Source organism: Peromyscus leucopus, chromosome 18 (genome assembly GCF_004664715.2).
Source record: "Peromyscus leucopus breed LL Stock chromosome 18, UCI_PerLeu_2.1, whole genome shotgun sequence".
Classification (NCBI taxonomy): Eukaryota; Metazoa; Chordata; class Mammalia; order Rodentia; family Cricetidae; genus Peromyscus; species Peromyscus leucopus.
Genome location: NC_051078.1, coordinates 36,014,528 through 36,040,039, shown reverse-complemented (window position 1 = coordinate 36,040,039; position 25,512 = coordinate 36,014,528). Strand labels below are relative to the sequence as shown.

General features: G+C 45.6%; 1 protein-coding gene across 2 annotated transcripts in view; it reads left to right on the top strand.

Annotated features, from left to right (window-relative positions):
• Positions 1–25,512, top strand: part of Ccdc38 (coiled-coil domain containing 38) — a 48,494-nt gene that overhangs the window by 18,171 nt on the left and 4,811 nt on the right. For both annotated transcript variants that reach the window (XR_005089441.1, XM_037196816.1), the window contains exons 5-13: positions 504–568; positions 5,725–5,888; positions 5,995–6,075; positions 10,761–10,912; positions 12,967–13,059; positions 15,470–15,527; positions 18,541–18,613; positions 21,817–21,968; positions 22,517–22,652. Coding sequence is in view for 1 of the 2 variants with exons in the window: in XM_037196816.1 (XP_037052711.1) it covers positions 504–568; positions 5,725–5,888; positions 5,995–6,075; positions 10,761–10,912; positions 12,967–13,059; positions 15,470–15,527; positions 18,541–18,613; positions 21,817–21,968; positions 22,517–22,652 (974 nt within the window). In the remaining variant the exon portion in view is untranslated. The remainder of the gene's footprint in view (positions 1–503; positions 569–5,724; positions 5,889–5,994; positions 6,076–10,760; positions 10,913–12,966; positions 13,060–15,469; positions 15,528–18,540; positions 18,614–21,816; positions 21,969–22,516; positions 22,653–25,512) is intronic.

Sequence of the window (25,512 nt, the reverse complement as noted above, 5' to 3'; positions counted from 1 at the left end):
GGTGGGGGTGGATCTGGGAGAAGCTAGCGGAGAGGTGTGAAGGCGACTATGATCAAAATACAATAGTCGCATGTAGGAAATTCTCAGAGAATCCGCAAAAATCCCACATTTTAGGAAAGCTTTAGAGCAGTCTGCCTGACTTCATGCAACATTGGCTTGAGGTGATTCCACCCCATCTCCCGTCACTTGTAGCTGTGGGATCTTGGGCAAGAATTTTGGCATCCCTAGGCTGCAGGACGCAAAGAGGGCAAGATGGTAATAAATTATTCGTGATCAAATAATGTATTTAAAGTTCTTTAAAAAAAAAAGCTTCCTGGACTGTCCGAAGACACAAAATAAGTGGCGGTATGTTGTGGCGTGCCAGGGTAATCACTGGAAGGCACCGCTCCTTTGCCGAGTCTGGATACACAGTGTATGTGAGAACCTGGCCAGTGCGGTGTTCCATGCGGTGTCTGCGAAAGCTAGCGAAACTAAACCTATGTCTGTTTGAATGTTCTCTCCAGGCGCGGACAGAAAGAGGACTGTGCACGAGTTTATTAATGACCAGAGAGACAGATTTCTACTTGAGGTAATAGACGTAACTTCTTTCTCCCATTAGCCAGGAGACTTCTTGCATAGTATTGTAAGATGCTTAGCCTGGCACTGTGTTTTTCCATAACGTGCTCCAAATCTATTGGTTGAACAGAGTGGCTCATTCCTGTGTTTATTCACTTGAACAATATTTAGTACATGCTTATTATGTGCCGAGCCATTACAAAATTCCCTCCCCTTGGAGAATTTACATTTAAGTAATCTATGCCAGTAACCCAGGAAGTGGTCTGTATTTCTAGAGGACCCATGATCTCTTTCCCCTCAGTCTGAGAATAGCCTCAATAGCCCTTGAGAAGCCTAATTTGATTTTCCTGACATTCTGATTGACTGTGGTGGGAATCAGAACATTCTGGAATCTTCCCGCTCCCTCTATACCCACTCATACCAGAGCGAAATGGCTTGTTACAGGGAAAGGGAATATTAAAATCAGCCAGATTTTAATATTTAATGAGGCAGGGTTTAGAAGGACTGCGAAGTCCACCTGTGGTACCAACTGCACCTGTAACAATAAGGACACAGCATAGTCAACCAGATCTTATAAAATCATGGAGGGTTTTATCTATCAGAAACCTTGAACTAGGGGTTGGGGATTTAGCTCAGCGATAGAGCGCTTGCCTAGCAAGCGCAAGGCCCTGGGTTTGGTCCTCAGCTCTGGAAACAAAAAAACAAAACAAAACAAAACCAAAAACCCTTGAACTAGAACCCAGGCCATATGACATATGTTATTTATTATCCTTGTCCGCACGTCACGTTACCATAGGTAGAGCAGAGGCACTGTGCCCACGACGGTGGGAGAATTTTTACAAACAAGGATCAACTAGCTGTAGCTCATGCCTCTGTTGTCAAGCTCCAGTCATTTAAAGATGGTCTGTGGCTGTGAAGGTCTTGAATGCTAACGAGGAAAGGAAAACATATCTGATCTTCCCTAATTTCACAGCACGCATTTTGGAAGAGAGGCCAAAGGTAATAATGCTTTCCCACTGACAGCCAGCTGCCATCAGCAGAGCTCACATAAACAACTCCATGGTACAGCTGTGTAGAGAACCCTGTGTCTTTGTTTGCTAATATTGGTTCCGGGTGTGGCTTTGGCCTTCGTCCTGAAACCACGAAGACATTAGTTGCTGATGTAACTAATGTCTTGACTAGGTACCTGGAGATGGCGCTTGGCAGTTTCTCTGGGAGTTCAGAGGGTTTGTAGTAAATGTGCCTTGTCCTCTGCTCTGGTATTTTTTCCCGATCTCCCAAGCTGGTTGATAACATGCCCCAAGTGATATAATAAAGTCAACTTATCACTGAAACAGTAACTGGAAAAAAAATTGACCTTGCCCAAACAATGCCTGGCTCTGGCCTTGTCTTCTAGAAGGTGACCTACGTCACACCTCATAAGGATGTCGTTAAGGTGAGGCTGGACACACCTGTCGTCTTAGGACGGCCATTGTCAGAAAAACCAACGATGTGGAGGTTTGGGGTCATACCGAGAGGGTCTGGGGACTGAAGACAGGTCAGCCAATAAATCATGTCTGTGGAATGAAGTTTCACCGGAAACTCCGGCCAGTGAAGCTCAGTTGAGTCCCTGGTTGGCTACAGCCGTGTTCATTGTTACAGATGCAGGAATGGAGCCGCAGGCCGACTCCATGGGGGATGGAGTCCCAGAAGCTTTGCATCTGGAGTGCCTCTAAGCCATTGGCTCTCAATATGTGGGTCACAACCCCTGGGGTCATATAACTGGATGTTTACATTACGATTCATACCAGTAGCAAAATTAGAATTATGAAGTAGCCACTAAATGATGTTATGGTTGGGGGTCACCACAAGAGGAACTGTATTAAAGGGTCGCAGCATGAGGAAGGTTGAGAACCTGCTCTAAACCTGCCTCCTGGGGCTCTTCTTCTGGTTGATGTTAATGTTTCTTTCCCTTGGAAGAAATTGTACCCAGGAGTTTTGTGAGATCGCCCAGAAACGGGAAACTGTTTGAGGAGTTCCTCTAATCCCCTGTTGGTGTCAGTAGTGAGCGCAGAATCGGGGATGAGTAACTTAATTCTCGAAAACTGAATTGGTCTCAAAGCACCTTACCTTGGTTCTCTCACCCCCTTTTCTCTGCCCACCCCTGACCCCTTCCTTTTTAAAAATTTTATTTGTGGCAGACTTAGGTATGAAAGTCTCATTTAAATGTAAATGTCAATGTATTGTGATTTTATACTATGAACAATTTTATGACAATAATTCGACATGGATGGAATAGATTCCTGGAAAGTTACAAACTAACAAAGCTTACCCAAGAAGAAAGCAGATAAATAGCTTTATATCACTCTAAAAATTGAACTTGTAGGCAAAAGAAGGAAAAATCCATATTCGCTGGTTAAGTGTACCAGACATTTTAAGAGAAAACCATTCTGATTTTATATACTTGTTAAATAAAACTGAGTAAGAAGAAGGAACATCCCCAACACTTAATATGACAAGAACGTTGTCCTGATCTCTAAGTAGGATACAGACTTTAGAAGGAAAGAAAGCCCGGGCCCACAGGATGGCTTAGTGATAAAGGCAATGGCTTTAAGCCTGATGACCTGAGTTCACTATCTGAGCCCCACGTGGAGAAAGGAGAGAACTGACTGACCTCTACAAGTTGTCCTCTGACCTCCATGTGTCCCTATCCCATGTACCTATACTAACTAACTAACTGAATATAATAAATGCTTAAAGAAGCTAGAGGCAAGCATTCTAAACAATTTTAACAAATCAAATAATATGCAAAAAGGATAATCCATATGGCTAATCAGGGTTTATCCTAAGCATATGAAGGCAGCTTAACATTTGAAAATGGATAAGTACAATACACATCAACAGATTAGGAATGAAAAGCCATATAGTCATCTCAACCAATGTAGAAAGGACATTTGTCTATATCTGAAATTTATTCTTTTTAATAATCTTATTTATTATCCTTTGAGAATTTCATACAATGTATTTCAATAGTTTCACACACATCCCAACTCCAGATCAGCCTTCACCTCCTCACCCACCCACTGTCATGTTCTTCCCTTTAAAAAAAAAAAAAAAAAAAATTGTTGAGTCTGATTTCTGTTGTCCAATTACCCTTGGATGTGGGGCCTGCCCTGTACCAAGAGTCACACCATTAAAGAAAAATGACTCTCCTTTTCCCAGCAATTATCAAACACCAATAGCTCCTCAGCTGGGGATGAGATTTCATGCCCACCTCCAGTCTCCCACCACACTCTTGTTTTGAGTTTGCAAGGGTCTTATGCATGCTGTCGTAGTTGCTGGGAGTTCTATATGTGCAATTTTCCTGTGGGGTCTAGAAAACACTGTGTTCTTGACATCCATCCACATAGCCGACTCTGATTACAAGGCTTTGGCTCTTCTGCAACGATCCCTGAGCCTTGGGGAAGTCGATGACATCCAGATGTTGTATTCAGGGCTGAACACTCCACAGTCTCTTATTCTCAGCTTGTTGACCAGTTGTGTTTATCACCATCTGCTACAAGAAGAAGCTTCTCTGGTGACAGTTGAGAGATGCACTGATCTCTGGGCATAGCAATATGCCATCAAGACTTGTGCTGGCTACTTCTGTGTGAACTTGACACATGCTAGAGTCATCAGAGAGGAGGGAGTCTCAGTTGAAAAAAAAAATGCTTCCATAATATCTGGCTGTAGGTAAGCATGTAGGGCATTTTCTTTTCTTTTTTATTGCTGTGAAAAGACACCATGGCCATGGCAACTCTTGTAAAGGAGACGTTGAATTGAGGGTGGCTCACTTACAGTTTCAGAGGTTCAGTCCATTGTGATCATGAAGGGGAACATGCTAGCCTGCGGGGCAGATGTGGTGCTGGAGCGGAGAGTCCTACATCTTGACTCAGAGGCAACAGGAAGTTGACTGACTGTCACATTGAGTGAAGCTTGAGAAGAAGATTGCAAAGCCCACCCCTACAGTGACACACTTCCTCCACCAAGGCCACACCCACTCCAACAAAGCCACACCTCCTGATAGTGCCACTCCCAAGGAGATTATGGAGGCCAATTACATTCAAACTACCACACTAACTAAGACAGGAGTTGTTTTAATATTATATTCAAGTTAGCAGAATAATAGTAGTAGGTTCTCCCCTAGGGCCTATCTAGCCACAAGTTCTTGACCCCAATAACAGGAATAAGTAAGGGTTCTACCCAGTGGAAGAGACCTTAGGACCAATCAGAAAGTGGTTGGTTACCCCAATAATATCCATGCTACTATTGCACCAGTAAGCATATCTTGCCAGGCCAGTCATTATTGCAGCTCATAGAGATCACAGCTGGGGGAGAATGATGATTCCTTTTCCCCTCCACTAGCATGCCCAGGACTTTGCAGCTCTATGAAAGTTATCTAGTAGGGATGAAACTTTCAGGTCAGCACCAGCTTGGTTTCTCCATGGTGGTGTCTTCCATGATACACCCTGTCTCGGTGAAGTGTCTATTGCCATGATAAAATACCATGACCAAGAGAAAGGAAAGGGTTCATCTCACCTTATTCTTCCAGGTAACAGTCCATCACTGAGACTGAGGAAAATTAGCTCAGGAACTCAAGCAAGGCAGGAACTTAGAGGCAAGGACTGAGGCAGAAGCCATGGAGGAATGCTTCTTCCTAGCTTGCTCACCATGGCTTGCTTCAGCACATTTTCTTATACCATCCAGGACCCATGCCAGCTGGGCCCACCCACAGTCAGCTGGGTCCTCCCACATCCATTATTGATCAAGAAAATGCCTCAAGGCTTGCTCACAAGCCAATCTTAGGGAAGCACTTTTTTTTTTTTTCAATTGAAATTCCCTTCTCTCTGATAACTCTAGCTTGTTCCAAGTTGACAGAAAGTAGCTCATGTTTTGACTGACAGGGAAAGCCATTTTAGAAGAACACAAAGTCTCGTCTTGAAAGCTAGTGAGAAGGCTTAACTTCCCTCGGGACTGCCCCCAAAGCCATCTCCCTTCATGAGATAACCAGCTCTGTGCATGGTATTATTCCGTCTACCGCAAGTGGCCATCTTGCTGCAGGACTCACTAGACTTATGGAGATTCTGTTGAAAGCTGTCAGTAACATGTCATGGAATGTTCTTGACCCACTCTTGTTTTCAATATTCCTAGTATGCAGTCTCAACCAAGAAAAACACAATTCAAAGGTTTGAAAAACTCATAGCCGGGAAAGAAAATCAACTCAGAAAAGCCGAGCAAAAGCTCCAAGCTGACGCAATATCCTTTGAAGAGTTCCTTCGAGAAAATGACCAGAGATCTGTAGATGCTCTTAAAATGTTAGTGTCTCCCCTCCAGCCATCCCCTCCCTGCCCCCAAGCCTTCGCTTGCTTGTTTCAGTTTCTCAGAAAAATAACTAACTGACAGATCCGTGTTCCTTCTCAGGGCAGCCCAAGAAACAATCAACAAACTCCAAATGACATCAGAGCTCAAGAAAGCAAGCATGGAAGTCCAAGCCATAAAGAGGTGAGGGGTGTGGTCTTTCCTCTGGGAGTGCAGGCATAAAGAGGTGAGGGGTGTGGTCTTTCCTCTGGGAGTGCAAGCCATAAAGAGGTGAGGGGTGTGGTCTTTCCTCTGGAAGTGCAAGCCATAAAGAGGTGAAGGAGTGCGGTCTCTCCTCGGCCAATTCCCACATCCCATCCATCATGACCTCTCCTACCCAGCAAAGGCCATGTGGGAATAACCTTACCAACCGGTAACTTAGTATGAACAGGTTTTTAAAGTGAGTAACCTGTCTATCAAGCATTGTGCCTGCCTAGATTTCAGAACATGAGCCTCTCTCTCTGAGCTCCCTGACGTGGAGATGCAGAATCATCGAAAAGAGGCAAAAACAGCGTCAGGAATATATGAGGGTTTTTCCCTATGTGCCTCCTTCTTGTTCGTTGTAAGAAACCCTTCACCCAATTTTAAGCATCTCAACTGGGATGCATTTGATGGTCCCCTTACATTCATCACTGGCAGTTTTTGTATTCAAAATCCTTGTAGAATCTCACGTCACTGTTACATTTAAGATCTAAGAAATTTAACATCTAGCCAGGTGGTGGTGGCGCACACCTTTAATCCCAGCACTCAGGAGGCAGAGCCAGGCGAATCTCTGTGAGTTCGAGGCCAGCCTGGTCTACACAGTGAGTTCCAGGAAAGGTGCAAAGCTACCAGAGAAACCCTGTCTCAAAAAAACTAAAAAGAAAAAGAAACAACAAAGGTAAAAAGAAAAAAAAGAAAATTTAAGATCTTAAATTTAAGATTTAAGAAAATTCACAGGAGCAGGGGTGGGGTTCGTTCTATGACATTGTCAGTCACCCTTCTCAAACCTTTTATGTTCAAGGAAACTCATCTGAATGATTTTCAATATCTGAAAGGCTCTTGTGACCACTGTGGGACCCTAAGTTCATAATCCAAAATACGTGTTTCAAACAGATTCAGGCTCTAGTAGCCTCTTCTATTTAAAAGTCTAAGGTTGAAGGTGCTTCAAAATAGGGGACTCCCTCCCCACTTCCCTAAGTAATGGAATTCTTCACTACGCCCCCAGCATTTTTTTCTTACTTTTAATTTCTAGATTGTGCCTCACTATATTGCCCAGGCTGGGCTTAAACTCACTCTGTAGTTCCAGCAAACATTAAACACCTTGCTTCAGCTTCCCAACTAGGTGGGATTACAGGGGTGCACGACCAGGACCATTTAGATGATCCCCTCCATTTAATTATACATATACATACATATATACATATATATATAATATATATAATTATCTATTATCCTATCCATCTGGTTTCATGTGGAACCAGAGCAGAGGTCATGGTGCTTGCATTAATGACTATGCTCTGCAAAGTGCCCACTTGGGTAAACAAACAAGTTTACAGCCTTGCTCACTGCTTATGTGTCTTACCATTCTAGAAGGGTGAACGAGATAATGGAGCAGACATGTGTGTAGAATTAGTAAAGGGGAACCCCTTCCTTTTATGGTAAGATGGCCTGAGAATAGAAAGTATTTAAAAAGGAGAAATTACTCTTTCTGGAAATTTTCCATCTCAGGCATGTGATCCCAGCCAACTCTTACTCCATGACCTTGGCACTTCTGGGAGGTGGAATGAGGGACTTCCACCAGCTCCCAGCTACTGAACATGAGGACCTGTGTACTGGCCCTTAAAGTCCACTTAGACTGGGCTGAAGGAAGGCTCCGGCAGACAAAGGATTGAGGCTGAGCGTTTGAGATGCTACAACAGTGAGAAGGATACTAGTGAGGTTCTAAACGAGGAAGACTGGCTTGGGTCTTCCTGTTCTGTTTTCAGCTCTGCTTATGGGTCTGTTGGACACATAATTGGGATAAACCGGCCTGGAGCTGGGAAAGCACACAGCTCAAATCTCTAGGTATTGTTGGTGAGAACATAGGCATGCATCAAACATCTACCACTACTAGAGGGATGCAAACAATCCATTTCTTTTTCCCTAAGAGGGAAATAAGAACATCTGTTGTTTAAAGATTCTCTCTCTCTCTCTTTTTTTTTTAAAGATTTTATTTATTTATTATGTACACAGAAGAGGGCGCCAGATGTCATTACAGATGGTTGTGAGCCACCATGTAGTTGCTGGGAATTGAACTCAGGACCTCTGGAAGAGCAGCCAGTGCTCTTAACCTCTGAGCCATCTCTCCAGCCCTAAAGATTCTTTTCATTTGTTTTTATTTTATTTTATGTACAGTGGTGTTTTGCCGCGGGTGTCAGATCTCCTGGAACTGGAGTTACAGACAGTTGTGAGCTGCCATGTGGGTGCTGTGAATTAAACCAAGATCCTTCGGAAGAGCAGCCGGTGCTCTTAACCACTGCGCCATCTCTCCAGCCCCTAAAGAATTGTTTTTAATTATGTATTGTGGTAGTTTGAATGTATTTGGCCCCCATAATCACATAGGGAGTAGCACTACTTGGCGGTGTGGCTTTGAGGAAGTGGGTATGGCGTTAGAGGAAGTGTGTCACTGTGGGGGCGGGCTTTGAGGTTCCTCATGCTCAAGATATCCACAAACACACATGTCTTAGTTAGGGTTTTTATTGCTGTGAGGAGACACCATGACCACGGCAACTCTTACAAAGGAAACATTTAATTAAGGGGGCTCCCTTATAGTTTCAGAGGTTCTGTCAGTTGTCATCATGGCGGGGAGCAGGCAGAGGTGGTGCTGGAGCTGGGACGGCTATACCTTGCAGGAAACAGGAAGTCGACTAACACCCTGGCAGTATGCTGAGACACCTTCTGGGAAGTGTTTCCTGAGAGCACAGAGAAGCTGTGTTCCAGAGGCAGCCATGGTTGTACCCTGCCTTAGCAGCAGGGCTTGGTAATGTGTGAGCATCACCCAAAGGGTACTGGTTCTGAAGGCATGAAGGGGTCATGGAGAGTACCTGAGACCTGGCACTGTGAGAGGTCAGGAGAGTCCATTGGTGAAGGCGCAGCCTCAGTGGCAGTTGAAGGCCCGGACTGAAGGGAACATGCAGAGAAGTTGAAGCTTGGTGCCATAAAAGGAGCCTATCAGAGGCTACTGGTGAAAGCGTGGCCCAGTTGCAGCAAAGGACCCCAGCATCTTGATGATGCAGTACCTTAGGATGACCACCAAGAACATTAGCAGCAGTAGAGGGGAGCCAACCAGATCCTAGAAGACAAGTTCTGTGCGCTGCAGAGGGCAGAGCCAGAGAAGTGACCCACGCCCTTTGGAGGAGTCTAAAAGACCGTGAGTGAATCCCAGATAACTGAACATTGAGTTGTTTATACCATTGGAATTTGGTTTTGCTTGGTTTCGATTGTGACGGTACCCTGGTTCTTCCCCCTTGAAGAAGGTCTTTCATTTTGATTTGTAAAGGAGCCCACAGATTGAAGACTTGAACTTTTAAAAAGAGATTGGATATTGAAGTAGATTGGTACTGCCAGGAGCAGACATATCTCACTGTCATGAAAAGCCTTATGCTATTAAAACATCTTAAATGCCATATGCAAGAAAGTTTGCTACAAGATATTCTAAAGAGACTGAAATTTCAATGTGTTTGAATTGTAAAGACAGTGGGACTTTTAAAGTTATTTATGATTTTAATGTGAGATCTTGGGGACGAATAAGGAAGGAAGGGTTATGACTTAACAGTGACGTGTTTGTGTGTCAAGTTGGCAAGGGGTCAGTTGTGCTGGCTGGTTTTGTGTGTCAACTTGACACCAGCTAGAGTCATCAGAGAGGAAGGAGCCTCAGTTGAGGAAATGCCTCCATAAAATCCAGTTGTAAGACATTTTCTCAATTAGTGATCAGTGCAGGGAGGCCCAGCCCATGGTGGGTGGTGCCACCCCTGCCCTTGTGGTTCTATAAGAAAGCAGGCTGGGCAAGGCAGGGGAAGCAAACCAATAAGCAGCTCTCCTCCGTGGCCTCTGCATCAGCTTCTGCCTCCAGCTCTTGTCCCGACTTTCTCTAGTGATGGACTACGATCTGAAGTGTAAGCCAAATAAACCCTTTCCTCTCCAACTTGCTTTTTGGTCATGGTGTTTCATCCTAGCAATAGAAACCCTAACTAAGACAGAGACTTATTTTTTTTTTTTTTAAGATTTATTTTATTATGTATACAGTGTTCTGTCTGCATGTACGCCTGCGGGTCAGAAGAGGGCACCAGATCTCAGTACAGATGGTTGTGAGCCACCATGTGGTTGCTGGGAGTTGAACTCAGGACCTTTGGAAGAGCAGCCAGTGCTCTTAACCTCTGAGCCATCTCTCCAGCCCCAGAGACCTGTTTTTAACTGCTGTACTGAGTGTGCAAGTATGCATGTCGGGCATTCTGCATACTGTTTACATATGTCAGTCAGGCCCTGGTGAAATGGTAGCTCCCTTGCTTACCACTGTCATTTTTTACCTTCCAGTTTCCCCATATGGCTAAATATAATATAATGAATATAATGTTTCTGACAGAAATAAACCAGCAGAGCAAGGCTGCCACCAGCCCACTCTCTATGTGCATGTGCCTGGGCCTGTTTTCGTCCAAGAACAACCTCTGGGCTTCTCTCTGCTCAGATCCTTCAGAAGTGCGTAGTTTGTGGCTGTGTTTATGGGTTGCGTCACACATGCTGTTGTGTGAACAAATGATGGATCGAATGCTTTCACGGCTGTGTAACCATAACCCTCGTTTCTTTTGAAGTGAAATAGCAAAAACCGAATTCCTCCTCAAGGAGTACATAAAATACGGATTTTTCCTGCTGAAGTTATCTCCGAAACACTGGCAATTGCAGCAATCACAAAAAAGAGCCCAGGCAGCAAAGAGTACCCCAGTTCTCCCAAGACTCTTAGAAAGTAAGTCATGACAGACCTTAATTCAAGCTAAGTGAAAACCCCGATTCTCGAGTAGTCTGCTCAAAGTTTGTTATTTCACAATCAGAACTGAAAAATCAAAACGTGGACAAGGGTTCCTCTTACCTTTTTTTGTTTTAAGGTTTATTTATTATTTTTATGTGGTGGTTTGCCTGCATATATGTTTGTGTGACGATTTCAAACCTCCTGGAACTGGAGTCACAGACAGTTGTGAGCTGCCATGTGGGTGCTGGGAATTGAACCCAGGTCCTCTGGAAGAGCAGCCAGTGCTCTTAACCGCTGAGCCATCTCTCCAACCCTCCCTCTTACCTTTGTTATTATATGTTATTAACTTGGAACTCAAATTAGCTTCAGATATAAAACAACATGAGCACACAGAAAATACATTATTTATAGGTGATATGATGGTATCTCAAAAACTATTGGTATTATTAAAGGCCTCTATTGTAGCTGAAAGTTTTCCTGTGTCCTGCCTGGCCTGCGGTCAGGACAAATCTCTCTCACCCACCAGTCCCGCAGCCGCTCGGACCCAAATAAACACACAGAGGTTTGTATCATTTTTAAACTATGGCCATGGCAGGCTCCTCACTAGCTAGCTCTTACATCTTAAATTAACCCATTTCTATAAATCTGTACTTTGCCATGTGGCTTGTGGCTTATCAGTACTTTACATCTTGCTTCTCCTGGCAGTGGCTAGCAGCATCTCCTCTGCTCTTTTTCTCCTTCCTCTCTCTAGTTAGAATGTCCCACCTAACCTTATTCTGCCTCACCATTGGCCAAACAGCTTTATTTATCAACCAATCAGAGCAACACATATTCACAGCATACAGAACATCACCCATCACTCTATAATGGGATTGATCAGTGGATACAAAGTCAATTATACATTATCAACCTAATATACTAGCTGGAATAAACTAAATTTGTTCACTGAAACTGTATAAATACTTTGATGTCAACAAAACAACAACTTTAATGTGTGTTAGAAGAGTGCGGTGCCAGTGTGAGGATGTCAGTTAAGGAGCAGAGATAGAGCCCATTATGTAAACATTTCATATCTGATCCAAATAGAACCACATCAAAACAGAAGGTTTTCTTCCCAGCAACCCTGGAGTAGCTAGGAACAGGTTCACTTCCTCTGGACGACAATTCTGAAATAGCGGATAGAATAACTGATACTGGTTGCTAAGCACAGAGCAGAGTCATCCCTAGGAGAGGGGGAAGTAATTAGGTAAGTGCCAAGATTCTCAGCTGCTGCCTGAAGCATTTCCAGAATTCCATACAAAACCAGGAAGTCGCTGGGCAGTGGTGGCGCATGCCTTTAATCCCAGCACTTGGGAGGCAGAGGCAGGTGGATCTCTGTGAGTTCGAGGCCAGCCTGGTCTACAGAGTGAGATCCAGGACAGGCACCAAAACTACACAGAGAAACCCTGTCTCCAAAAACAAACAAACAAACAAACAAACAAAAACAAGTACAGGAAGTCTAGAGGGAGCCCAGATGATCTGAACATTTACACCACAGAAATTGGCAAACTGAAGATTGGAGAATTTGTTTTGCAGGGAATCAGTGATATCACTTGATCAAAGCTCATTAAATGATGTTTAGCAAGAGAAAAAAATAGATTGAAAGTAGCAATGTGTTTTCGTATCAGTTTAAGATTTAATCATCCTGGACTTCTCTTCTAAATGGGAGATACTCAGAACCCAGTAGGCCTCTCAGAGGAGTGTCAATAGCTTCCGTGGGATTTCAGGAGCTATGATGAACTGATGTTGAAAATGGAGACCCCCCTCCCCCAAGCCCCAAATGGTCTATTCTCATCTCTTCTCCCTATGTCAGAGAGGAGTCCTCGCCATGGGCCAAGTAAGATCGCAGGTTACCAGATCCCCATTTGGGATCCCCATCCTACATCTCCATCACTGGAAGATGATGGTAACTCTGCCTTCACACTGAGGCAAAACTCTCGTTCTCAGGAATGTGCCCCCGACTTCTCTCTCCCACAAACACTCACTCTTTCTCTCTCATTTCCCATTTCTAGGATTCTCGATAAGTTCAAGTAAAAGAGACAGCAGCGTTGACCCGGACCCACTATCTTTTTTGGAAGAGCACAGTTCAAGAAAAGGGAGCCAAGGTGAGAGCCAAGGCCCGTGACTGCACTGACCAGAGCATCTAAGGTGGAGATGTGCTTAATGTGCTTACAAGGAAGCTCTGCTGGAAAGTGTGTGTGTGTGTGTGTGTGTGTGTGTGTGTGTGTGTGTGTGTGTGTGTGTGTACGGTGCTGGGGTGATGCCAATATCACCCCTGATCCTGGGCAGCCAGCCATTCTGTTCTCTGTGATATTATCACAAAGACACATCCAAGTGGACAAGGATCTCATCCTAAATGTCCCCCCGCCCCTAATCCTTTGGGTCAAGACTGCCTTCTGTAATGACAGCCCCTTATCCTAGCCTGAGACATGCATGTGTGACCAACTGAGGATGCTCGACCACAGTCAGCCATGAGCACTCTCCATTACCACCCGACACCAGGGATTTGGACCTAGTGTTTTAACATTGTTTGACTTGGAATCTAAGTTCAACACTTAGAAACCATCAGATGCCATGAAAATATCCAGATCTCCACTTTCCCTTGAAAACCACCAGACCTGACGTCTTGGCTTTAAGGATGTTTCCTGTGGGACAGTCTTCCCTGTTAAGAAGATCCTACTTCTTACCAGGTTGCCTTCTGTAGCTAAAGTTTTTCTGGCTCGGCTCAGCTCCCACGGCCCTGCAGCCGGCCACTTGAACCCAAATAAACACACAGACGCCTATATTATTTAAACCGTTTGGCCTAATGGCTCAGGTTTCTTGTTATCTAGTTCATATATCTTAAATTAACCCATTTCTATTAATCTATAAGTTGCCACATGGCTTGTGGCTTACCGGTATCTTCTCATGGCAGCAGCGGCTGGCAGCATCTCCTGACTCAGCCTTCCACTTCCCAGAATTCTCTTCTCTGCTTGTCCCGCCTATCCTATACTTCCTGCCTGGCTACTGGCCAATCAGCATTTTATTTATCAATCAGTCAGAGCAACAGCCTTCCCTCCTGTGCCTAGGCCAATTCGGGCTGTGATCCCCAATCCAGGCTGACTCTTGGGTCCTGCCACTAAGCAGCAAATGTATTTTGGGGTTAGGGTAAAAGCAGCAGATTTGTCTGCCCAGAAATGACCATGCTATATGAGCCTCATGCCAGTGCATTCAGCCAGATAGTTAAGTGAGTTTTTCGTTTGTTTGTTCATATTTTAACTTATGAGCCAACTGGAGCCTACACATAGCATATTACTTTGCCCATGGTGGGGGGGTCCGTGGTAGTGTGTAGGGATGGAGGGGAGGAGGGGTGAGTGCCAACGGTATCTTCTGAAATGTTGAGTATAAGCGTTACTCAGTTTACACAGCACGTCTTAAAAATGGTTTCAGTAATGTGTGCTCAGATACTATCCTAAAGGTGATAACAGTGTGTACGATGAGATACTTCAATCTCCCCCGCCCCTCCACCGCTCCTTCCCGCCTCTTTCCTTCATCCACTTCATATTTATTGAAGGCATACAATGGATTTCAGGCACTTTTTAAGACTTGGGGTACACAGAGACAAGTGGCAGACAGTTTCTGCACCCCAGCACCGTACGGTACAATGGAGAAAATGATGCATGTAACCTCTACCAGGTCACAGTGGGGCTGGGTTTTGAAGAATGAGTAGGAGCCTGCCAGGTAGAAGGTGGCAAGGTGAGGTCCACCGTGGACTCAAAGTAGAATAGGAAGGATAGCGGAGAGCCATAGGTGTTGGTAGGTCCTGGGCAGGTGGGTGAAGACTCCCAGGGCCAACACTGGCCCAGGTGCTAGTTTCGGGTGAGGGTTGGACTTCTTCTTGAGTCCACAGATGCAGAGACGTTGAGTACAGGAGACCTACGGCTGGAAGGTAGGTCTGTTCATGTTAAGAGCGGAAGTGAGTATCACTTTTGTTTTCTTCCTCGATTCTTTTAAAGCCTGTGATTAGAAATAGAGACTGTGGGGCTGCAGAGATGGCTCAGAGGTTAAGAGCACTGGCTGCTTTCCCAGAGGTCCTGAGTTCAATTCCCAGCAACCACATGGTGGCTCACAACCATCTGTAATGAGATCTGGCGCCCTCTTCTGGCCTGCAGGCATACATGCTGTATACATAATAAATAAATCTTTAGAAAAGAAAAGAAATAGAGATTGCTAATATGGGAGAAACAGACCCACGCCTTGCACCACGTTTCTCCCCCTCACTTGTGACTTTCAGTCGTCAAGTCCCACGCAGCCACCGTGTTTTGGTTTGACACTTATGCCTGGAGTCCCGTTTCGGTAGAATGAAAGAGCTCCGTTTTCCATACAGTCACCATTTTGATAATAAAACCACATTTAAAAAAACAACAAAACAGGCATATAGTGCCTCACAAGTGACCAGGACTCATCTCTAATCGCGCTCTCCTTCTCTTCCTTTCCCATCACCCATGGCACGGACCTTACCTGGATTTTGAGCAGGAAGGGGACAGAGGAGATCTACTCTCGGCCCAGACATCAGGAGGAACTCCGTGTTCAAGTATGGCACAAACTTACTATAAACTCCAGTGGAAACCATGTGTGGCTTTTTAGAAAATAACTCTAGCTTTTCCTCAACACAGAGACCTCGCTCGTCTCCAAGCCTGTGGTCACACACAGTGGAGTCAGTGGTGGCCAAGTCGGCACCCCCCAAGGTGCCCAGAATTCTGCCCTCTTTGATTAGGACCCCAGTCACAGAAGTCAGCAGATCAGTCACCGTTGGGACTCCCCCGCCTGGCTCTTCTGCTAGCCTGTGCACCTGCAGTTCCAACCTGCTGCAGGAGGGCCATAAAGTGTTTTTATTTACTCTTGATTCTTCCCTAACTTGATTGCTAATTCATTATTTCATAAATTGTTCACTGTCAACACTAGCTACCCAAGAGGTGCTTTGAGGAGGTAAATGGCTGTCTGGGTCAGGCATGCTAGCCTTGAGGAAGGGCTCCGAGCCAAGACTACCATGTCCACGACAATCCCTAAGGTCCACAGGGACATGTGACTTCTGAATTTCAGGGATCCTGGGGTCACCCCGCTTCTGTGGCATTATTTAGCCCTCACTATTTTTTTTATATAAATTTCATTTTTGAAGTCATTATAGATTCGCATGCAGTTACTGACCGGTCCTCTTGACCCAGTTCCTGCAACAGGAATCCTGTGCCAAACTATAGTACGGTGCCACAGCCAGGTTATCAACCTTGGCCCAGTAAAGGGCAAAATGTTACCACTGGATTCTCCATGTCCGCTTCCCTCTTCCCCTGGCAGCCACCAATGTGCCCATTTCTCTGATTTTGTCATTCAAGAACGGGGTGTAAGTAGGATCATGTAGTGTATAACCTTCGGGTTTTAAAAATAATTCCCAGGAGATCCAACCACACTAGACCGTGTGGTTCTCCTGCTCTTGAGCAGCACTCTGTGGTCTGAACGTTGTGTGCTTGAACTGGTCACCTACTGAAGAATATCCGCCTGGTTTCTAGTTTGGGGCTATCATGAATAAAGCCACTGTACGTTTATTTAGTCAACTTTAAAGAATAGTTTACTGGGCTGGAGAGGTGCCTCAGAGGTTAAGAGCACAGGCTGCTCTTCCAGAGGTCCTGAGTTCAATTCCCAGCAACCACATGGTGGCTCACAACCAACTGTAATGAGATCTGGCGCCCCCTTCTGGTGTGCAGGCAAGATGCAGGCAGAACACTGAATACATAATAAATCTTTCAAAATTTGTACATATATGGGTGTCTGGTCTGCATGCACATGTTTGCCCCATGTGCATGCAAGCTCCCTGGGGGCCAGAAGGAGGCACTGAACCCCTTGAAACTGGAGTTAGAGACAGTTGTGAGCCACTGTGTGGGCGCTCTGCAAAAGCACCAGTCCTAACTGCCTGTACCGTGTTCTGTGTGAAGGTCTAGTTTCTCTGGATGAATGTCTAGAAGGCAAAAGTGGTCGCCATGGTAGATGTCAGTTAGTTTCTCCAGTGTCTGTACCGTTTTACACTCCCACCAGATGTGCATATGACGTCTAGTATCACAACAGCTTCGGCCTTTGATCCATCGTGTGTGTGTGTGTGTGTGTGTGTGTGTGTGTGTGTGTGTGTGTGTGTGTGTGTGTGTATGTGTGTGTATGTGTGTGTGTGTGTGTGTGTGTGTGTGTATGTGTGTGTGTATGTGTGTGTGTGTGCGTGTGTGCGTGTGTGTGTGTGTGTGTGTGTGTGTGTGTGTGTGTGTGTGTGTGTGTGTGTGTGTGTGAGTTTTCAGTGCCCATGGAAGTCATAAGAGGGTACTGGATCCCTTGGAGCTGGAGTTATAGGCCATAGTGAGCTGCCTGACGTGAGTGCTGGGAACAGAACTCGGGGTCTCTGAAAGAGCAGCAAGTCCCCATCCCCATTCTTATTTTCACTATTCTGACGGGTGTGTGCCTCACTCTCCTCTCTGCAACCGTGGATTCATTGTCCTCTCCACTCCAGCCTCCATCACCCACTACCTTCCTCTCTCCTTATTGCTGGTGTATGAAAAGTCTAATCGTTTTCACTCTATCTTTTATAAAATACTTTTTTCCAGAGCCAATTTTCCAAGACATGCCACAACCTTGTTGTGTGGTGTGTTGTGTGTGTGTGGGGTGTGTGTGTGTGTGTGTTGTGTGTGTGTGTGTGTGTGTGTGTGTGTGTGTACCACAGCCCATCTGTGGAGGTCAGAGAACAACTTCTTGAGTCTGTTTCTCTCCTCCCACCATGTGGGTTCTGAGGATCGAACACACATCATCAGGCTTGGTGACAAGTCCCTTTCCCCTCTGAGTCCTGGGTCCAACACCATTATTCTGTAAGACTGTGTCTTATCCTCCACCTACCTGATACACCCTCATATGACAGCAACGATTACAAAAAGCGGATCTTCTCTGAAAGAGACAGGTAGCTGCCTTCCTGAAAAACATTCTGAAGATGGTCGTCAACCTTGAGGAAGCGCTAGAGCGCGCATTTTGAAGTCCTCTGTCGATCCACTTTGATATTGACAGAGCAAGGTAGGCAGTCACGTGTTTCTTTAGAGAAAGCAAGCCAGTTTTTCCGATGCCCCTGAAAAAGTCTTCTGTGGGTCTTGGTGCGTCTGTGTGGTCTCGTGGCGTGTGTGACGCTGTCTGGGGCTGAATAGGATCTTCTTTTGCACAGCTGCGGAATCGTGGGGTGTGCAGTCCCCTAAAATCAAACAGTCTAATGAAAAGAACTCTGTCATGGGGGCTGGTGGGGCTGCTCAGTGGTTAGAGCACTGACTGCCCTGGCAGAGGACCTGGGTTCGATTCTCAGCATCCACGTGTTTGCTTATAACTCCCTGTAACTCCCGCCCCCTCTTCTTAGTTCCATGGACATGAGGTGTGCCTGTGGTACGCCAACATACATGCAGACAAAACACTCATACACATAAATATAAATTAAAAAAAAAAGAGTCTGATAGTCAGGGTTCAAAGTCAGTTTTGAACAAAGGTAAACTAATGGAAAGTGACTCAGAAATGATTTTTATTTCCCTCTTTTATAGTCCGCCTGAAAGCCTAACCTCAGAGGACAGTTTGGAGCTCTTTCTGGAGGACGAGACACTGGAATTTGATCTGGTAACAGACTGTGTTTCCTGAGTCCAGCTGTATGTGGTCTACATGCTCATTCATTTCTTCTGAAATAGCCTATTCCAAACATATCACAAACTTTCCCTAAGGAACTATGACATGATACTGTTCTCAGATCCTGTCTATTCCCAATCTTTGTCATCAAGCCACCTATGGAAAATATGTAAGAAGATAATATGCCACCCCTTCTGAGGGTGAAGCAGGAGAACCATAGATTTCAGGCCAAGAAGCTGGACGTGACAGAGCAGACATGTAATCCCAGCACTTGGGAGGAAAAGGCAGGAGGCTGGGCGGCCCCAGCTCATTCTCACATATTTAGGAAGTGGGAGGCCAGCCTAGCCTACAAGCGACGCCCGACTCCATAACACAAAACCAAAGCGACAACAAAATTCAAGGCCAGTTTGGGCTGCGTAGTGAGTTCCAGGCCAGCCTGAGGGACACAGTGAGGCCCTGTCTCAAAAACAAAAAGGGAATCATCTGGAGCAGACGGATAACCAAACCCCTCCTGTAACAACTCCAGCTCTTAGATGCTTATCATGGCGTGGACTGTGTGGGTGTTTAAGTGTGCCAGTGTGTGAGCACACGCGGGCCTGTGCACTCCGTCCTCTTGACTGAGACTAGGTTCCTGACTGAATCTGGTGCTCACCCCGCCAGCTTGCCCTGGGAGATCCCGTATCTCCACCTCCCAACCACTAGGAACACAAGGGGGGAGTGTTGGGGGCGGGGGAGTGGGGTGGCTGCCACACTCACCTGTCTTTTACACGTGTCCTTTACACTCTGGTTCTCATCCTTGCACACCAAATGCGTCATCCACTCGGCTAGCTCGCCAGCCCAGGATTTCTTTCCGTTTTGTTGGGTAAGCAGAACCACGAAATCTCCCCCCGCCAAACAGCCCATTATTGCTGCAGAACTGACTGGGAGCTTGCCTCAACCTGAATGCAATCGCAAAGGCTGGGGAGTGATTTTAAAAAGAAACAAATCAGGGAGGGGCGGGAGAGATGGCTCAGAGTGCTGGCTGCTCTTCCAGAGGACCCGAGTTCAATTCCCAGCACCCACCTGTGGCTCACAACCGTCTGTACTGAGAGCTGATGCCCTCTTCTGTCCTGCAGGCAGACATGCAGATAGAGCACTCAGAAACACAAATAAACCTTAAAGAAGAAAACAAACCCACCAAACACCCCCCATTATATCACCCAGGGCATACCTTACTCAGGTCACCCTGCTTTTAAAACTGCGTTCAAACACATGGTTGTCCATCTTAGCATTTTTGGTGTGCAGTGCAGCAGTGTTGACCGTACACACCCCACTGTGGGGCAGATTCTACAAGATACCCTCATCTTGCAAACCCGAAGCACTGTGCCCATCCAGCACCCCCTCCAACCTCCACCTCCTGGCAACTACTGTCTTTCCACTTCCTGTTTCTAAGAGACTGGCTATTAAGTAAGTGGGTTGTACACTATTGGTCTTTTCTCTGTGTGTGTGTGGGGGGGGGAGCCAGGGGAAAGACTGGGCTCTTTCACTTAGCCTAATAATCCTCAAAGCTCATTTAACCCAGGCAGTGGTGGCGCACACCTTGAATCCCAGCACTCGGGAGACAGAGGCAGGCGGATCTCTGTGAGTTCAAGGCCAGCCTGGTCCACAGAGTGAGTTCCAGGACAGCCAGAGCTACACCGAGAGACTCCATCTCGAAACAAACCAGACCAAAAATGCTCATTTAAATGACAACCTAGTGGAGCTGGGGAGCGAGCTCAGTAGGTACAGTGCTTACAAGCAGGAGGACTTGATTTCCAGTCTCCGAACGTGTTACAAAAACAAAGAAACCAGGCATGGAGCTGTGTGCTTATAACCCTAACACGTGGGAGGCAGAGCCAGGCGGATTCCTGGGGCCTGCGGGCCAGTCAACCTATCCTACTTGGTGAGCTTGAGGACTGCGAAAGATTTTGTCTCAAAAAAAAAAAAAAAAAAAAAAGCGGGTAGTGCCTGAAGAACCCCATCTGAGGTTCTCCTCCAGCTCCAACACACATGTGCACACACACCGGCACACACATGCTCACAACCACCCAAAGGTACTGTAGAAGACGGTCTCCTTCTTTAGGCTGAATAACGTTACATTGTGTGCATACTGTACTGTATTTCCTTGTTCACCCATCTATGAATATTTCTATTGCTTCTGTGTCTCGGCTACTGGAAGTAACAATAACACATTACATTAATATATAAGTCATCTTTGAAAATGCTTACTTAAAGTAATACTGATTCTTTTTTTTTTTTTTTTGGTTTTTCGAGACAGGGTTTCTCTGTGTAGATTTGCGCCTTTTCCTGGAACTCACTCTGTAGACCAGGCTGGCCTCGAACTCACAGAGATCTGCCTGGCTCTGCCTCCCGAGTGCTGGGATTAAAGGCGTGCGCCACCACCGCCCGGCAGCAATACTTATTTTAAAAAGCCAGAGCCTATCAAGTAATTAGCACTGGGAGGAAATGGAGCTCCATCCGTTTCCTGTCTTTCCTTTCTCCCCTTTCCTGCCCCTCTCTCCTCTACTGCTGTAGCCTTTATCCTTTCTCCCCCACTTTTCCTCGCTCATCTTTCTCTCCCCACACCCCGAGTCATCACTCACTGTTTACCATCTCTCCCCGGGAACAAGGCGAGGCTCCCTTACAGTTCTCTCTGCCTCCCTCATACTCTAGTGTGGATTCTGAACATTTCCAAAAGCATCTGTGAGGTCCCCAGTGCTGGGGGGGACGACACTGCTGCCGACCACGTGACATCTGCAGGGATGTAACATCTTGGGAATGGGACCTAGTGGAAGGAAGTCCTGTTTTGGGGAGTGTGTTCTTGAAAGGGAATGGGACACCACCCCCCCCCCGTGTCTTTCTCTCTCTCTACCTCTTGGCTACTGTGAGGCGAACAGGCCTCCCCCACGTGATCCTGCCACAGTGTACCGTGGCATCATACATCTACAATACTACAATAGTCCCTGAGCAAAAATAAATTATTCCTCCTTAGAAGTAGATCTTCTCAAGTACTTTGACGTGTGTGTGCGTGCTTGTGTGTGTGTGTGTGTGTGTGTGTGTGTGTGTGTGTGTGCATGGATGTGCATGTGTGCGTGCGTGCGTGATCAGCTCCCTCCCTACATTGTCTAGACAGGTCACATGAGCACAGCCGTGAGACCCTTCTCTTCACTCTTGGTTAGATACCAGAGATTTACTTCAACGAGCCAGAAGAGTTGCTCTGGGTCCTCAAAGAGCTGGAGGAACAGAATCTCACCTTGGTCCAATATTCCCAAGATGTGGATGAGAATCTCGAAGATGTCAACAAGAGAGAAAAATGTATACAGGATAAGATGTGAGTCCATTTCTCCTATTCAACAATTACTAACCAGAGGCCACATCCAAATCACTTGAGATGTCTCTTCTCATGGTTTAAGCCAGGGCATTAATTAAAAATGAGTTACGTGATGGGCATAAAAAACGGTAGAATTTACATTTGCACAGAGTAGGTCTTGATGCTACACTCTGCTGATTTCTGTTTGGGTCTTGAGAGAATCCACAATAGCAGAGAAAGAAGAAACTATCTTCTGATGGAAGTTAAAGCCTGCATTCAGGCACGTATTTGCCTAGTTGTAACTTGAGTGTAGACCTGAGGAAATGACTCAGGATAAAACAGCCACTGAACAAGTCCCTGAGCAAGCATGAGGGACTTGAGTTCAAATCCCATAACCCACATGTAGCGCGCGCGCGCACACGCATACACACACACACACACACACACACACACACACACACACAATGAGCTGTGTGCACTTGCTGGGTGCCAGGCGCTGACATATGCCCAGTAAGGACTGAGTCCCTGAACCTCAAGCTGCAGACAAAGGTCCCCTCTTTTTGCCACAGAAACAACAACATTGAGTTCCTGATGGAACACAAGGAGATGCTTAAGGCGAACTGTGAGCGGGAGGAGGAAAAGGCAGCGGAGCTGGAGCTGAGGTCCAGGCTCTTCAGTTTTGGAGAATTCAATTCGGAGGCTCAGGTACATTCTTGACCTGTGGTGACTTTCTCTCCTGGTAATGGGCCTCCCTGTGCGCTGAGCACTTAACAGGGGGGGTTAAGGCAATCCACAAACGGTTGACAGGAATTGAAAACCAGCTTGGAATTTTGCCAATATGAGAGAGTCAATTCCCTGGTTAGGAACCATTCATATTGACCTTGGGGTTCACGTGAACTGGTGCTGTAGTTATTTCAAACTGCATTTCTTTGTCGGTGGATGGTGACAGTAAGACAGTGAACCCACACACTTAACACGGAATGGACAATCTGCCAGCACTGAGTCTAGACAATGTGTCTACTTCTATGGGCCCCAAGAGACCGACTTATTTCCCAGCACTGTGAGACAGCCTAATACCCTAATCTGTTGACCAGCCCATCTCTCCCAGCTGGATGCGAATCCCTCCACACAGGGACTAGTCTGTTAATGATCTCAGCGCTCAGCAGAGTGTCAGTGCTCAATAAATGTCTGTTGAATGAATGAATGGTCAGGGTAGTGTTCAGATCCACAAGAAACTTCAGCTACCATTGGTTTCTTGGAAAGACCTCAAATGAAGAAAGGAGCCAAAGCTGCCGTGTAGGACTGACATTACATACACGACTGTGAATCTTGACTCTTTTAGACAGAGGTAGATTTCGGAACGGGCTGCATTAGAAAACAGGCAACCATCCACTCCTACCTACATTACTCAAAGCCAAAGTTGTCTGTGGCTGTTAGGCACATGCATGGCCTAAGGCATGACAGCATGACGTCTTAGAGCTATGGCAGGAAGTGTTTTGATTCTAACTTTAGTCAACCATGTGGTACAATACACTCAAAACCTACCACCTAACTATTCGAGTGTGCAACTCAATGGGATTAAGGACATTCATGGAGCATAACTGTGACCACAGTCTATTTCCAAAACCTTTCCATCCCTTAAGCGTAAGCTTTAATGTCTTAACCACTTTTTGAATGTCCAGTTTGGTGGTGTTAAATACATGCACACTCTCAAGAATGCCTTTCAGCTTGTACAAGAAAAGCTGCCTACCCATAAACACCCATTCCCCTCCCTTTCCCTCCCACATGAGCTTTTTGTCCCTGAATGTGACTCTTCTGGGTATCTTGTGTAAGTGGATATATACAACACATGTCCTTTGTCTAGAGCTCATATTACAAAGCGTAATGTTCTCCGTATTCATCCACATTGTGGCACGTATCAGAATTTTGCCCTTTTTAAGGCTAAATAATATTCCATCCTGTGGACTATACTTTGTTTATTCATTCATCTACTGATGGACACAGGTTGTTTCTATCCTTCAACTCTTAAATAATTCTGAAGCTGACTGCCCTGTAAAGTAAAAGATAAATTATTTGTAATATTTAACAGTACTCACACCTCAACAAAACCCCTCTAATCTCAGTGTAGGGATATATAGATATAGATATAGATATAGATATATAGATATATATAGATATGTATCTTCAATACTTTTAAACATTGAGTCAACTAAGAGAAGGGAGGATCTAGTTGTGAAAGGCCCAAGGCCCAACGCTCAGATGGTAGGAGAACTAAGAACTGGTTTGAAAATTCCTTCTTAAGATGATCCACAAAATAACAGTCTCAAGTATAAAATGGGCACTCACACAGAATTTGCAGGCACTCTCTGGAGCTAGTAACTCATGGTCTTCCAAAAATATGAAGTATGGGATATGGAAGAAGGGGGAAACAATTGAAAAATTAAGGGAAGTGGGGTTTTTGTTTGTTTGCTTGCTTTTGAGACAGGGTCTCATTATCTAAAGTTGGCCTCAAACTATGTAGCCGAGGATGGCCTTGGGTTTCTCCTCCTCCACTTCCCTTGTGAGGCTGGAATTACAAGCATATGCCACTCTGCTGTTCCAGGCAGTTCTTGGGTACCTCTCATGCATGCTAGACAAGCACTGGACCAAAGCTGTACCCCCTAGACCCTCAAATGATTCCTCAAATTCTTCAAACCTTAAAATATACAAAACATAATCCTTTATGACTAAAGATCCATTCCTAATTTTTACACCCCCACCCCCAGATTTATTGAGGACAATGTGGCACACCTGATTTTGGTATCCATGATTAGGGACTTCAAACCTGTAACAATAAAATGAATATTTTTATTCTTTCAAAACTGCCACACTTACAAATGTATTCAATTCCTTAAAATGTTATCCTGACTCAGTATTTTTAAAATAAAAATTTAAACTCCATTGACATCAAAAAGCAGGTAAACAGTAAGTTTACCTCTTGAGGAATTTTCTCAAGTGAACGCAGCCCCCAGCAGCCCCCAGGTGAAGGACTAATTGACTACTACCAGAACCCACCCTGGATCTCTCCATTCTTCAAAGGTGATCACTGTTCTGAATCCTCACCATCGATTCGCTTTGCTGTTTTGAACTCTAGAGACAGAACCATGGCCTGTGTCTGTTCTTTTTCCTCTCATGTTTGTGGGGTTCACCCACATGGTTTTCAGGCGCAGTGGTTTGGTTTAGTGGCCTCGGGATGGAATGTTTGCCGAATGTGGTCATCTCTAGTTTTATGGATGTGCGTGCGAGGAGCTCACAAAGTTGAGCTGGGAGGTGTAGAGACGTGGATTAGAAGTATGGACTCCTTGGAAGAAACCCATGATGCCATCCAGACAGCTCTCGAGTTTGAAACACTGCTCTGGTCCCATCAAGGGCCTGTTTACTGTTGACAGGCATCTTATGTTATCTGGGTACTGTCTTTGATCCTTCTTCCTGCCCACCGCCTCCCCGGCTCCCCCCTCCACTCACTGAGATCCGCCTGCCTCTGCCTCTCAAGTGCTGGGATTAGAGGTGTGCGGCCACTGTCCAG